We start from the raw sequence: 14,262 nt of genomic DNA, 5'->3' as shown, positions 1-14,262 counted from the left end.
ACATCAGTAGCCCCCTTTCCTGTCGTGACGACCAACAAGGACCCCCAACATTGTCCGCTGTCCTCTGGAGGAAGAAACCAGCCCTGGGTGAGAAGCACTGTTCTAGATCAAAGCTGAGTTCAAACCCTAGCTCAGCTCTGTGGGAGCTGAGGGACTTTGGGCAAATCCTGAAGGCTTGGTGTTCTCATGGCGCCATGGAACAGCTAACAGCGGTCCCCTTACAGAACGGCGGCGAGGGTGAGACCTGGCTTCAGCGTCCTGCTGAAGCCATGCCCGCTTCCAGTCACTGGTGTCCAGTCATACTGGGTGTCCAGTAAACAGTAAACAGTAGCTGTGATCATGCAGTGTGAACCTGAACTCGTTAGCCCCCGTGTGCCCCCTGGAGAGCAGGGCAGCTCCTGGACCTTGATGAAGCTCGTGGGTGCTTATTGTCACATTCTAGAGCAAGAGAGTTTGAATCGCTTTTTGAAAAACATTTTATTTATTTGCCAGAGAGAGAGGGAGAGCGCGCGCGCGCGCGCGCGCGCGCGCGCGCACAAGCAGAGGGAGAAGCAGGCTCCCCGCTGAGTAGGGAGCCCAGTGCAGGGCTCCATCCCAGGACCCTGGGATCCTGACCTGAGCCGAAGGCAGACACTTAAGAGACTGAGGCGCTCAGGCACCCCCCAAATTTGAATTGTTTAAAGGAGAAGGGCTTGGGGAATCCAGGGGTCTGGGAAGTGGTCCCAGCTGTGTCATGGATCTGATACTTTGGGGAGCGCTGTTCCCCCCTCTTTGAGGTTGGGGGAGTGCACACAGTGATCAGCCTCCAACAGGACCCACCTGCTTCGCCTTTGTTTCTCCAGGATAGTTTTCTTAAAGAAGGGAGGGTGCGTCTTAGCATAGAGAACCCTGAGCAGGGGTCAGGACAAAGGCCATACTCCAATTTCCCCCTTCCTGCCTGCTCCGGTCTTTGCTAACCCCAGTGTCTTTTCTGCCAACCACTCCCTTCCCCTCTCGGGACCTTGCCTGGCCCAGCTGATCTGCCTATCCTTCAGGTCTTAGTGTACGTGGCCCTTCCTTCAGGAAGACTTCCCTGATTGCCTGCCCCCTTCCGGTCTGAGGGTCTGAGACAGGTCTTCCCGTCAACCTCGACCCTCCTGTCACTGCTTCAGCCCGATCACCTGTGCCCGTTTGTTGTCCACCTCGGCCAGGTGTGTGCCCAGAGCAGAGCTGGGGCTCGGGGCTCATCTGTCCTAGGAGTGTGAATAGGAGCAGGGTGAGGCAACAGGAGAGTAGGTTAGCAGGAAGTTACACCAAGCGTGGGAGGACCTGGGGGTTTCTGACAAGTTTGCCTTGACCCCAGGATCATAGAGCTTGGCTCTGGGTATATGACGCAGGAGAGGAGCGCCTGGGTGGCTCGGTCGGTTAAGTGTCTGCCTTTGACTCAGGTCAGGATCTCCAGGTCCTGGGATCAAGCCCCATGTAGGCTCCCAGCTCAATGGGGAGTCTGCTTCTCCCCCTCCCACTGCCTCTCCCCCTGCTTATGCTCTCAAATGAATAAATAAAAATCTCAAAAAAAAAAGAGAGAGAGAGAGAGATGCAGGAGAGGTGTGAGGCCATGTAGTGGCCATGTCCACTACCCCCCACAGCTTCACACCGGCCACCTGCCCGTGCCTTCCCCTGGAGGTGAGGATAAACCCCACCTGTCCGGCCGTTAGAGGCTTGAGGAGTGGGGCAGAAGGGGGGGGGTCTCCGCAGGGCAAGACGAAGGAGGAGTACAGGGGCGGGGGGTGGTCACCGAGGAGCACGGCCCCTAAGGAGCATTGCTCTGGTCGTCTGCACTGGGCAGGTGGTGCGGGGACGCACTTTCGGTTTGTACAGCCTGAGCCCGGGGGGGTAGAGGCCTGCGGAGACTACAGAGTTTTGAAGGAGGAGCAGGATCGCCAATCCCCTTGCTGGAGCCCTTGCCAGTCCCTCATGCTCCTCCTGGCCCCGGGCAGGGACAGCGGAAGGGCTCTGCTTGGGCGTGAGCGACTGCAGACCCCAGGGGGGCCATGTGGGGCAGAGGCGGGAGGGGGCAGGGGTAGGGGCGTTGAGGGTTGGGGTGGAAAGGTCCAAGAGGCCCAGCCCTCCGCTCCCCTGGCAGCAGGCCGTTCCCGCGTGGGAATGCAGTCTCCTGTCCACTCCCGCACATTCCAAAGCGCCCCGAGCCAGACGTGCCTCCTCCCCCCCCAGGGAGGGTCCACCCGGCTCCAGTCTGGTGGTGCCAGCCCCCTGAGCAGGAAGGTGTCTGGTACCTGTCAGGGCCTTCAGAGAACGGGATGGGTCCCTGCCCTGGGTCTCTGTCCTCTCTTCAGCCCTGAGGGACCCACGGCAGGGGTGGCGGGGGGTGGGGGTGGGGGGGAGCTGTTTGGGAGCAGCCCCAGGAGCCAGGCCGGGCTGGTGGGTGGCTGTCCCCTCCTGCCCCTGCCCCGAGGGTGTCAGTCTGCAGGTGTTAGTCACTGGCTACATGGGCACTGAGAAATGCCAGCTGACCTTTGCAGGCCGAGAACCACCGCTCCCCCGGGGCGGGCCCTGCCTCTCCAGGGAAGCTCAGCAAGGCGTGTCCTCACCACCCTCCCTGGTGCCGGCAGCCGGGCTGGGTTCAGTCACTGGGACTCCTTCAGGGGGTGAGGAGCGCAGGTCGGGAGGCAGGAGCATGGGCTGGGAGGGCCCCGGGCACCCGGGCCACCCGCGCGGGCACCTGCTGCCTCTGGCTGTGAGCTTCCTCCTCCTCGTCTGTGGGCCAGGTAAGCGGGGTAGGCTGGGGCCCGGACAGGATAGGAGACTGGCAGGAGGGACAGGTGTCTCCAGCTTCCCCCGCCCCCACGGCCACCGGGAAGGTCTTCTGCTTTCTGGCGAAATACGAGGTCACAACTGGCCAGATGAGGCAGGGGCTCCTCCCCTCCACCCCCCCACCCCCCCGCCAGACCAAGTCACAAAACCACCGCGTCCAGGATTGCCATGGACACGGCCCGGCATTTGTTCCTTCCTGTGCCTGCCTTCTCCTCCCCCCACAGGGCCGCTTCCCCTTGATGCCTTGGCTCCTGGTGCCTAGCACGCAGGTGGCAAATGAGCCCATCCCAGCGCCAGGCTTCCAGAAGCTCCAGGGTGCTGGCGGGCCAGGCATGCGGCCGCCCAGTCACGGTCACGAGGGTGGTGAGGCTGAGCAGGAGCACTGACAGCGGGGAGTCTGCCCAGGCGGCCGGCGGCATTGGGCTTGGCAGGGGTGTCTACGGGCACGCTCAGTGGAAGAGAGGGAAGAACCGTCCTGGCAGGGAGATCTGTGTGCACGGAGGCTGGGAGGCAGCTTCTGCCAAGTGTGTTTGGGTTAGGTGGGTGTGATGTGAGCGTATTTGGGCTGCGCGATAGGGGAATGAGCAGGGCAGGGGCGGAAAGCAAAAGGCAGGCTGTGCGGTTAAGGGGAGATGGGTTCTTAGATCCCTCAGGGAACTATGTGGGCCTGTTGGTCATTTGGGGGGGAATTAGCTTGGGCCTTATCCCCTCGAGGAAGCCCACCGGCCTCAGGGAGAGGCAGGGGTCCAGCGTGGTGTGTTTGCCCACTGTGGGGAGAGACCAGGCCCTCTCTGGACATAGGGAAGGTCCACAGTTCCCCACCTGTGGCCTCTGGGCTGCCCAGGCCTTTGGATTGCTTTACTCTAGCTGCTTCCTTGGGCAGAAGAGCCAAACCTCTTGGGCGTGCAAGACATGGGAGGGCCTGTAGAGAGGGACGTCTGCCCTCTGCCAGGTACATAAGTACCTGCTCGTGTGCTTGTTCCAGGACAAAGGACTGTCCTTGATGTTTCTCTGGGAAACGGAGGCCACCAGGCCATGAAGGGCAGTCGAGAGGGGCTTCCCCACCCTGGAAGGTCTTGAGACCCTGGACAGTGGCTGGCCTGCCAGGCTGCAGCTCCCAGAGCAGGTGGGGGCGGCTTCCCAGCACCCCCAGCCCTGAGTCACCGAGGCCCCGTTCTCTGGCCCCGTTCTCCGGCTCTGGGGAAGAGCTTTGTGGTTAGATGTCATTGTAAGACATCCACACAATGACCTGAATAGTGGGCGGGTTTGTACCCGGCAACCCCACCACCTCCAACCCGATAGGGCGTGTCCCCTTGAGCTGTCCCCAAAAGCACGCAGCCACAAACAGAGGCTGCTTAACAGCTTTTGTCCCCCAGGCTCACTCCCAAATCTGATGCCAGGGAGCTGTTTGAGCTGTGTCCCCAGGAGTGCTGGTCACCTGGACTGTGGGTTGACACCCCTCCCCATGGTCCCATCATTTCCTGGGACACCTCTCAGGGCCAGGATTCCCCTGGAATTGATCCAGACACCCTCCAGGACTTGTGACTTAAAGGCTGGAAAAGATTCCCTTAATCCTTGAGCAGAGATGAGAAGAAATCTTAATCTAGCCCTGACAGGCTGTGTGTTCTTGGGCTGGACACTTAACCTCTCTGAGTTTCCATCTACCCCAGGAATCTTTTTTTTTTTTTTTTAATTCCAGAGCTGGAGGAAATCCATTCCTCACTCACCTCTCCCTCCGCCTTGGACCCCATCCAACTTTTTCCACTTTCTGTATCCCACGCTGACACCCTCCTTGTCCTGGGGGCTGAGACTGTCCAGGATCCCGAAGGACCTCAGTAACCCTCATCTTGTACTGTGCACATCTTATGTGCTGGGGACTCCTCTCCTGGAAAAGAGGAAAGATTTGTTCGTGTTTCCCCTGAGCCTCAGAAACAGTCCCCTTTCTTCCCAGTTACTGGGTGACCTCCCCTCCAAAGGAAGGTGACAGGTCCAGGCAGGTGGGACCGTCCTGGGCTTCTACGAGTCCAGTTTGTCATTTGACATTCCCAGGGCAGCTCCCAGGTGGACAGTTTGAGCAGGTGAGTGAGCTCTTCCCACCTTCTGGGAGAGTCAAGGCCAGACCCAGTGGCCTCTACGGACCCCCCCCCCACTCTTGACGTAGACTCCTGGCTGCCCATCCACGTTCTATCTCCACATCTGCACGCTGTCCTGGAGGCACATGGTGGCGATGGGTCTCAGCCTGGCCCTCGCCTTCAGCCCTGGCACGTGCACAGGCCAGTTTCCTGTCACTCAGATGTCCCCTGGGTGGGAACGGAGGCAGATGAGAAGAGGGAGTTGGAGGCCAGAGTCCTATCTGGGTTCTTCACACTGCCCTCCGCTCCTTGCCCCTGGGGGATGGGTCTTCCTCATCCCGGAGTCTAAGTCGTTCCCTATATTCGGATGACCAAGATGTAACACACCAGAGTGGCTAACAGTACTGACTCCAGTGCTTGGCCAGAGAGCCTGAGTTCAAATCCACCTCTGCCACTTCCTGGACAAGCGACGTAACCTCTTTAAGCCTCCAGAGTCTTATCTAGATAATATAAGAACAAATGTGCGATTGAGTAGTTGCAAAAATCTAGATTAAATTAGGAGATGTCTCCAAAATAGTGGTTCTCAACTGGGTGTGATTTTTGCCCTCTGGAGGACAATGGCGGTGTCCGGAGAGATTCTTGGTTGTCACAACTGGGAGGGCAGGGGTTGCTGACATCTGACAGGTAAAGCCCAGGGATACTGCCAGACATCCTGTCCTTGCTTCTCCCAGGGCATCCTTTTTGCAAGAAGACTGCTCAGTGCCTGCTATCCTCTGTGCTGGGATTCTTGCCCTAGGGGCTGTGTCTTCTTGGGAATACTCGTCTTATCTCTGTCAGGGTCTCTGGGAACATTTAAACATTTACGCCAGTCTCTGGCCCCTGAGACATGCCACTGAGACCCCTCTGAACTCCATTCCCCAAAAGTGCGTTCATCTCTTTAATTGCTTATGAGATGGTAACCTGATCTGCTCAGTCCTAAAGGTTCCTTGCATTCTAGAGCTAGCAAGCGTTCACGACCTTTATTCTGTTTTGAGGTTTCAGTCCTTACCTGTTGGAGGACAGAAAGCCAGTGTGTCACCTCGGCTTTGGACTCTATACCAGAACCTTCTCAGAAAGAATTCTCTTTTCAGAGAAAGAGTGAGCTGATGTATGTCCCATGGCTCCTTGTATCTTCCATTGCCCCGTACAAAGACCATCCCGCCAAGCTCAATGGAGAGGGGGAGGAGGGGTAGCTGGTGACTCTCAGGTAATGGAGAGAGCCGTCTGTACCTTGGATATGAGAAAAAAATGATCTTTTTTTTATATTACCTCTGCATTCGGTCGTCGTAGAATCTTACGATGCCAGGGAGCCATGGTTGGGTGCCTTTCTATGGGTCAAACACTGTTTGCATATATTAATTAATTCGTTCCATAGTAAGAACTTCACAGGGTGTTGGAGAGTCAGCGGGGCAACGTATGCAAAGAGAGGGCCAGGCACAGAGATCTTGAATAATTTTTTTTAAAGATTTTGTTTATTTATTTATTTGACAGACAGAGATCACAAGTAGGCAGAGAGGCAGGCAGAGAGAGAGGAGGAAGCAGGCTCCCCGCTGAGCAGAGAGCCCGATGTGGGGCTCGATCCCAGGACCCTGGGATCATGACCTGAGCCGAAGGCAGAGGCTTTAACCCACTGAGCCACCCAGGTGCCCCTTGAATAATTTTTTGATTTCATCATGATCATCTCTATCTCCATCTCTCTCTCCCCTCTGATGGACGTGGCCGCTTTCTGCAGGACAGATAATCTGTAGAGGTATAAGGAAGCTGGAGTCGTCATTAGCTCAGCACAAGATTTCTGTGAACGGCAGAGACTTAATGTATGAATGGACCAGGGAATTTTTACTCTCCCATTCCTACGATACATATGCTCGGGTTGCGCTCTCATGAGTTGAAGTCATTCGTGCAACAAATGAAGGCGAGTTACTGATGTGCAGGAGAGATGCAGATTCCAAAGGCAGTTTCTCTCCTTTAGAAGCTTCTGGTCTATTGCAGTATGTCACCACATAACTGAGATACACATAACTGATAACTCTTCAGCAGTGAGGCTGAAGAGTTACACTTTGGTGCTGAAAGCAGACAAGAGGATCCTCCCACTCAGGAAGGGCTTCTTTTCCGTTCTTGGATCCAGTTTCCACTGTGACACCAGGAGGGTGTCTGAGAATTCAGCTCAATTCCGACACTATCTATCTGGAGGTAGCATCAAGATTCCTTGGGTTGAAGGCTCCGTCTTACCAGACTGCCCCTTCCCCTGACACCAGATACCAGTTGTAAGCCTGGACTGTTAGCTGTGCTTCTGAACAACCTGCTACAAATGGGAGTTTCCAACAACCCCTCCAGCTCAGGATGCCAAGTGCAAGACTAGGTAACTGACTATAAATTAGAGGGTCCCACACCCCCTCCTTGGGGGTTGCTAGAACGGCTCACAGAATTCAGAATACTAGGTTACTGGTTTCTTTCTTTCTTTTTTTCTTTCTTTCTTTCCTTCCTTCCTTCTTTTGATTTTATTTATTTTGGAGAGATTGCACAAGTCAGGGTGGGCGGTGTTGGGATAGGGAAGGAGAAACAGGGGATTCCGGGACACGGGAAAAGCCCCTCTGAGCAGCCCCCCCCATGTGGGGCTTGATCTTAGAACCCTGAGATCATGACCTGAGGCGAACCAACTGAGCAATCCACATGCCCCAGGTTACTGGTTTCTTATGTAAGGATAGAACTCAGGAACAGCCAGATGGAAGAGATACAGAGGGCAAGGCATGGGGAGGGCTCAGACCTTGCATGCCCTCTGCAGGGGGCACACTCCCATCTCCACATGCTCCCAACCCAGAAGCTCTCCCAGCCTGTCCTTCTGGGTTTCTATAGAGGCTCCATGACACAGGAATGATTAAATCATCAGCCACTGGTAATTGAGCTCTACCTCTAACCCTCCCTCCCACCCCTTGGTATCCGTCCTCCCCACCCTCCTGTAAGCCCCCATCCTTAGGTGGTTTCCCCAAAGCCACCTCATTAACATAACAAAAGCCACCTTTCTAACTCTCTTCACTTTCCAAGGGTTTTAGCAGTTCTTTGCCAGAAACCGGAACAAATACCAAATATATGCATTTCTTATTATAAAGCATGTTATCACGAATTCAAAGAAGACCTTCTAGCAGAGGAGATAATTAAGCTGTGTATTTTTAAAATTTACATTACGGAGGGAAAAAAATGAGCAGTGACAGTTGATGTGGAAATGTTTAGAGCAAATGGTCAAGAAATTATTCTAGAGATGTCTTCGGTGCCAAAAGGTGATTTTTTTCAAGCACAGAGACAGGACTTGTGGGCAGAAGGAGCTGCCCAGGGGTGGTGGCAGTTGGCTGATTATATACTTTCAAGTTGGGAGGGGCTTAGGGATAGAGTCAGTCTCCAAGGTTTCCAGGACTTTGAGGAAGTCATTTACTAGACTAAGTAAAATCTTAGTCATGAGACCCTTCAGATGTCCATCAGTGGGCCCTATGCTTGAAAGGTGATTGCTAACGTATATCTTGGCAGGGGGTAGAGATAGAGGAAGTTCCCAAAGGGACTTTTATATGTTAGAGGAGACTTACAGGTCCTGGAGGTGGGGCTAATGTTAGGCTAAGACTGCCTTTTGCCCGTAGCCAGGTATTAACATGGAGGCAGCTGGGATCCTAGAAGAAGGTCACTCGCCTGTTTCAAGGACTTGTCAAGGGGCTGTAAGTTGTAAAGAAAAACTTTTTTTAATGTTTACATTTGTGTCCATATTTAATGTTTACAGCTTCTCTCTTACAAAGTTAACGATAAAGATAATCGAACTCAGTCACCATTTAAAAATAAAGTAATATACTAATCAACAACAAAAAAAAGCAGACCAATGAAAACATTCCCTAAGACACTAAAATGATTTTTAAATGAACTAAGAAAAATCAAAAGTTGAATTACCGACATGTATCTTTCACAATACAGTTATAAATTAGAAACTCCAGGAGTTTGCCCCAAAACAGAACCTTAATCCTCGTTTGCACAGGAGTAGCAATTTCTAGGATACAACCCCTAAAGGACATAATTATATTGAATAATGACCTTTTAAAAAAATTATCATAATACCCTTTTAATTTTTTTAATTTTTAATTTAAATTCAATTTAATTAACAGTGTATTACTAGGTTCAGAGATAGAATTTAGGGACTTACCGGTTGCATATAACACCCAGAGCTCCTTCACGCCCCTCCCCTAGTGAGCCCATCCCCCACCACCTCCCCTCCAACCACCCTCAGTGTTTCCTAGAGTTAAGAGGCTGTTTCGCTTGCCTCTCTCTGTTTTCATCTTATTTTATTTTCCCTTCCCTTCCCCTATGTTCATCTGTTTTGTTTCTTAAATTCCACATATGAGTGAGATCATGTGGTATCTGTCCTGGTCTTTCTCTGATTGACTTATAAGTTGTAAGGGAATTTATTGTTTTTCTTTTATTTCTGTGTCCCCACATCAATATTTATTTTCCTTCTCAGACTTTCCTGCAAATTCCAGTGGAAGGAATATGTGCATATTGTAGAACATGCAGGAAATTCAGTAAGGATAATGGAATAGACTAACTTGAACCGAATCTTGAGTGATGAGTAGATATTCATCAGAGAAAGACGAAAGTGGTAAGGTTGGACAGAAGGGAGAGAGGAGTGCAGAATTAGGATTTGTTTGGCTGGGGAAGTGCAAGAATGTCTCTGTGATTACTGAAGGCGAGGGGAAGGATGCTGTGGGAGGTACAGGTGGGGCCAGTTTTCAGCCTTCTCCACCGTTGTCATTCACTATTCTCTGCAGGGCGGGCTGGCGTAAGCCTCTGGGGGTCGCGGCGGCATCCCTGGCCTCTGCCACTAGGTGGCAGCGGAGCACCATTTGTTGTAAAATCCCCCAAAGGTAGCACCTTTACCCTTTACCCAATCTTGGGGGGGGCGGTGTCAGACCCGCTTGAGAGCCGGCGTAAGAGGGAGAAGCAAGATGGGTCATTAGGGACACAATACACTAATGGATGAGGTTTGAAGGAGGGGACTGATACAGTCAGGTTTTTATTTTAGGAAAATTCGTGTGGCTGCCCTGTCCTTTCTCTTGTGCAGATTTGTTTCTTCTCAGTCGGAAAGGTTGCCCAGTTTCCCCCCAACTTCCCATGTACACAGCAGGTCTTCTAGATGTAGGTTTGTCCAGCAGAAGAAAAGAGATCCCAGTCGGGTCGCCCGTCAGAAAGAACTGCAGGAAGCCCACGGGCAGCCAGCAGCCTGCTCTCAGGAGACGAGTCTTAGACCTGCCCCCGGAAGGCAAACGCTAACCCGTCCTGCCCCCTTGGGTCCAGTGCTCCTACCCTATCCCCACAGGGGCCCACAACACTGAGTGCACACGGACACACACAGGTACCCGTTTGTCATGTGAGGTTCCTGCAGGTGTGACCTCAGCAAACAAAAGTGCCCTGTCTTTTACTTCCCCAGCTGAGACCATGACCAGAACCTCCACTCCTGGAAGACAGAACAACCTGACTGTCACCTCGGCCTCCAGCCCTGATAGCAGGGTGACAGCTGATGCTCAAGTGTCCTTACCCCACCCAGGACACAACACCAGCACGGCTGCCCCTGGGGGCTCCAAGCACCCCACAGCACCCCTTCCCAGCAACCCAACAGCCACAGCACAGACCCAGGCAGGCTCAGTTCAGTCCACCAGTGAAGCCCGGCACACGCAGCAGGCAGAGACAAATCCTAGAGTGGCATCAAACGTCACGGAAACCGCTGTCAGCCCTTCTCCTGCTGTGGATGTCCCTGAGCTCCCCACTCTGAAGAGCAGCCCCCCCCAAAGAACTTCACCCGGAGAAACCACGGAAGCGAGACGTGGCCCCATCACCCATCAGCAGAATGTCCCCACTGGTATCACGGTGACAGGAAGCGGCAGTGCGGGGAGCAGCTGGGCCAGGATCAGACCCTCCCCAGAAAGCCCAGCCTCCTCTGAGACACCCACAGGTGTGAGTCCGATGGCAAAAAGTGTCCCCGTCACCTCTGCAGCTGAGACAGGGACAGACACTAGTTCACGTACTCCAGGAGGGACACACTCGTCACCTGAGACCTCATCTAGAGAGACTCCAGACGCCAGGGAACCGGCGAGCCCAGGACAGACTCTGTCCCACATTGGACGTCCCTTGGCCTCCCCTGAGCCTGGTTCTGAGGGAGACACCACGCTGACCTCCCGTGTGCCTCTGCTGTCACTTCCTTCAGATCTACGTGATCAAGGGTCAGGCTCCAGCACATTCTCAACGCAGAGACTTACCGCTCCCCTGATCACAGGGACCCCTTTCCTCATGACACCAAGAAATACAGCAAGTCCTGGAAAAGTCACAAGTCGGACCTCTGCCCAGGCCCATCCCTCTCCCTCGGGGGAAGGGACTGCGGGGACGCTGCCCGCCCTCAGCACCTCCCCGGAAGCCCCAGACTCAGCCAGGACTCTGGCTTTGGAGCTGTCAGGTGGCCCCACAGCCCTCAGCACCACCAGCGTCTCCAGAGTGAAACCTTCCCTTTCTCCATCGCCCTCCTCTGCCTTGGAGACCCACACAGACTCAGCGGGCCCTGAGTTTCCTACAACTTCTTGGTCATCTCGGACCTCCCCCTTTACTTCCGTGGCAGCGAGGTCACAGCCCCACACGAGCACACTTCATTATCCCACTGCCCTTCGCAACAGTGCCTGGCTGGAGACCAGTCCCAGCCTTGAGACAAAGTCCCCTCTGGCACCAAGTGCCATTCCAGCCGCTGCCACTCCTCCTGCTGCGACGGGTGTGGCTCTAAGATCAAGTGTCCTAAACACCGGCTCCATGGGAGGGAGGTCTCCGAAGGAACCTTCAACGGCCATGTTCCCAACACAGAACACGAGAGGCCCAGCCGCCGTTGGTGCCACAGCTTCCAGCAGGGTGCAACCCGCGAGGGGAGATGGTGGCGACCGAAAGTTGGGAACTACCCAGCTTCTCCCTGGAACCCCATCCCCACCTGAGACATCCATGTCCTCCTCACCTAGGAAGACCCCAGCCAGTACCAATACGGGGAAGAGCCCCACCATTGCCCCGGGTACGTCAGCCCCATCAGTGGGGCCAAAAGATGGTACAGTCTCTCCATCCAGCCCCCTGCGGGCATCAGCAGACTCCTCGAGCTTCAGCCTCGGAGCGCACACCCGTTCAGAGCGTCCCAGCGCAGTGGTGGAAACCGGCTCTGACCCACCCCTCACCTCCGCCTCCAGGAAGACCACCACGGCTGTATCAATAGCAAAAATGGACACGAAGGAAACATCTGACTCTTCTGGATCACCCCCCGAGATGTCCGTTCCCGGAAAGACCAGCCCCCGTGGTACCTCCTACGTCACCCCTCTGGGTCTCAGAGCGACACAAACAGCTCATGTCACCTCCTCCCGCCCAGTGAAGGAGCTCAGAACTGTGGACACCTATGTAAAAACAGAGTCTGCCAGCCCAGTGACTCACCCTGAAAACCCCCAAACCCCAAGGCCACCTGGTCCCACCCACCCAGCCACAATAGCAGGGACCAGCACAGACACAGCTGAACGCTCCACTGCATCCCAGGGCCCAGATCTGGCAGAAAAGTCCCCTGGATTCGGGACACAGTCAATCCCAGGACCAGCGTCTGGAGTGGCCACTGCCTCCCCTACCTCCAGAAACAGCACCTGGGAACTGACCTCTGATGCCGCAGGTGAGTCCTTGACCCCAACGACCAATAAGGAGAACACAATCACTTCTTGGCTGTGGGCTCTCACTACGTCTCTCCCTGTGGCCACGTGGCTAAGCACGAGCTCCACGGAGGATACAGCCTCGACTGCACCTGACATCTCAAGTCCAAGTTCATCCGAGACGTTTACTACGTCTACACCTGTACCTTCCTATGAACTTTCAAGTGTGGGGGTAGACAGCAGTGCTCTCCCAGAAAAGGATTTGACCTCTGTGGGCCAGCCCCTGGGAGGGGGTACAGACATGGCCTCCCAGCAGCTCACCGTGGGCCCAGAACCAAGTGCACCGACGTCATTGATCTATCCATCCCCCGATATCACAACCAGAGATGTCACAACCTGGGGGACAAGAGGCAGCACCGGTGTGTCTAAATCCAGACCTCCAGACCCCCCCAGCACAGAAGCTGGGCAGAGCGCATCGCCACCCCTCCCCGCTACTCCGACAGAGCCCACCTCCCCAGCAGCACTCACCGCTTTGACATCCGAGAAGGGATTCACAGCTTCAGAGGCAGCAAGACCGGTCAGCTCCGTGTCTCAAGCTGAGACAAGCTCACCCCCACGGTGGTCTACTGAGGCTCAGCATCTCACTGCCCGCTCTGTGGAAACCAGCAGAGGGGTGACTCGGACATCTGGCCACGGAAAAGCCACAGCCGAACTGAGAACAAGTTTAGATGTCAAAGGGAATTCATCTCTGTCTTTAACTCCAAGCACTCCTCGAAGGCAAAGCAGCCCCTGGTCAGAATCTTCAGTGACCATAAGCAGATTGGGGCCAGGATCCTCTTCTTCAGCCTCTGCTGTGTCCCCCGAGGTGACCACTGCATTGGGCATTTCCCCCACAATGGGGGAAACCGCTTCCTCCTCGGTGTCTGTACTGCAGGGCACGAGATCTTCCTCGTCTCCTCCAGGGGCCACATCTTCCGTGGACACTGGGGAGGATGCGGGGACAAGCTCTACCATGTCACAGTCCAGCTCATCCTCTGGATGGGGGGTCAGTTCCTCTTACACATCCCTTCCCGTTAGCAACAGCCCTGATTCTTCTGATCTGTCCCCCACAGCAGTGACCCGGGCCTCTCCCTTAGACCCCACAGTCTCAACTTGGGTCTCTTCTTCAGCATTTACCAACATTCTGGCACAGACCAGCCACCCCTCTGCCAAGACTAGAAACCCAGGGCTAGAGGACAGCAGCCTCGGAGTGGAGACTGACCTGGCCAGAACCTCATCAGGACTCTTAACCTCTTCTGAAGCCGAGACAGATCCCCCCCGGACATCCACCTCTGTACCGTCAGGGGCCCCACTCCACAGAGGTGAGACTTCCAGGTCAGGAGGCACCTGCTCCTGATCCTGACAGCTTGTCCCATTTATGAGTAAGGACCGGCTGCCTCTGCCTTCTTGGAAATGGGTTTGTTTTCCTTGGTTGGTCAATGAAGATGGTAAGAAATCCCTTCCCCTTTTCCGACAGCATACTTTACTTCTATTGCTTCAGGATTCTGGCTGCAGGGAAATGTCCAGTCTATATCTGTATCTGGTTTTCTAGTTCACTGTAGCCTGCATAAACCCAGACTGTGGGATTGCTCCTCTGTAATTCGCTTTGTAGCCAT

General features: G+C 54.6%; 1 protein-coding gene across 1 annotated transcript in view; it reads left to right on the top strand.

Moving 5' to 3' along the window:
• The first annotated feature begins 2,412 nt into the window (after positions 1 to 2,412).
• The window catches only part of LOC131823081 (mucin-2-like), an 18,284-nt gene continuing 6,434 nt past the window's right edge, over positions 2,413 to 14,262 (top strand). The window contains exons 1-2 of the mRNA XM_059159065.1: positions 2,413 to 2,768; positions 10,384 to 13,968. Coding sequence (XP_059015048.1) covers positions 2,489 to 2,768; positions 10,384 to 13,968 — 3,865 coding nt within the window. The 5' untranslated portion in view covers positions 2,413 to 2,488. The remainder of the gene's footprint in view (positions 2,769 to 10,383; positions 13,969 to 14,262) is intronic.

The sequence above is a fragment of the Mustela lutreola genome, chromosome 2 (genome assembly GCF_030435805.1).
Source record: "Mustela lutreola isolate mMusLut2 chromosome 2, mMusLut2.pri, whole genome shotgun sequence".
Taxonomy (NCBI): Eukaryota; Metazoa; Chordata; class Mammalia; order Carnivora; family Mustelidae; genus Mustela; species Mustela lutreola.
This window is presented reverse-complemented; position numbering and strand designations above follow the sequence as displayed.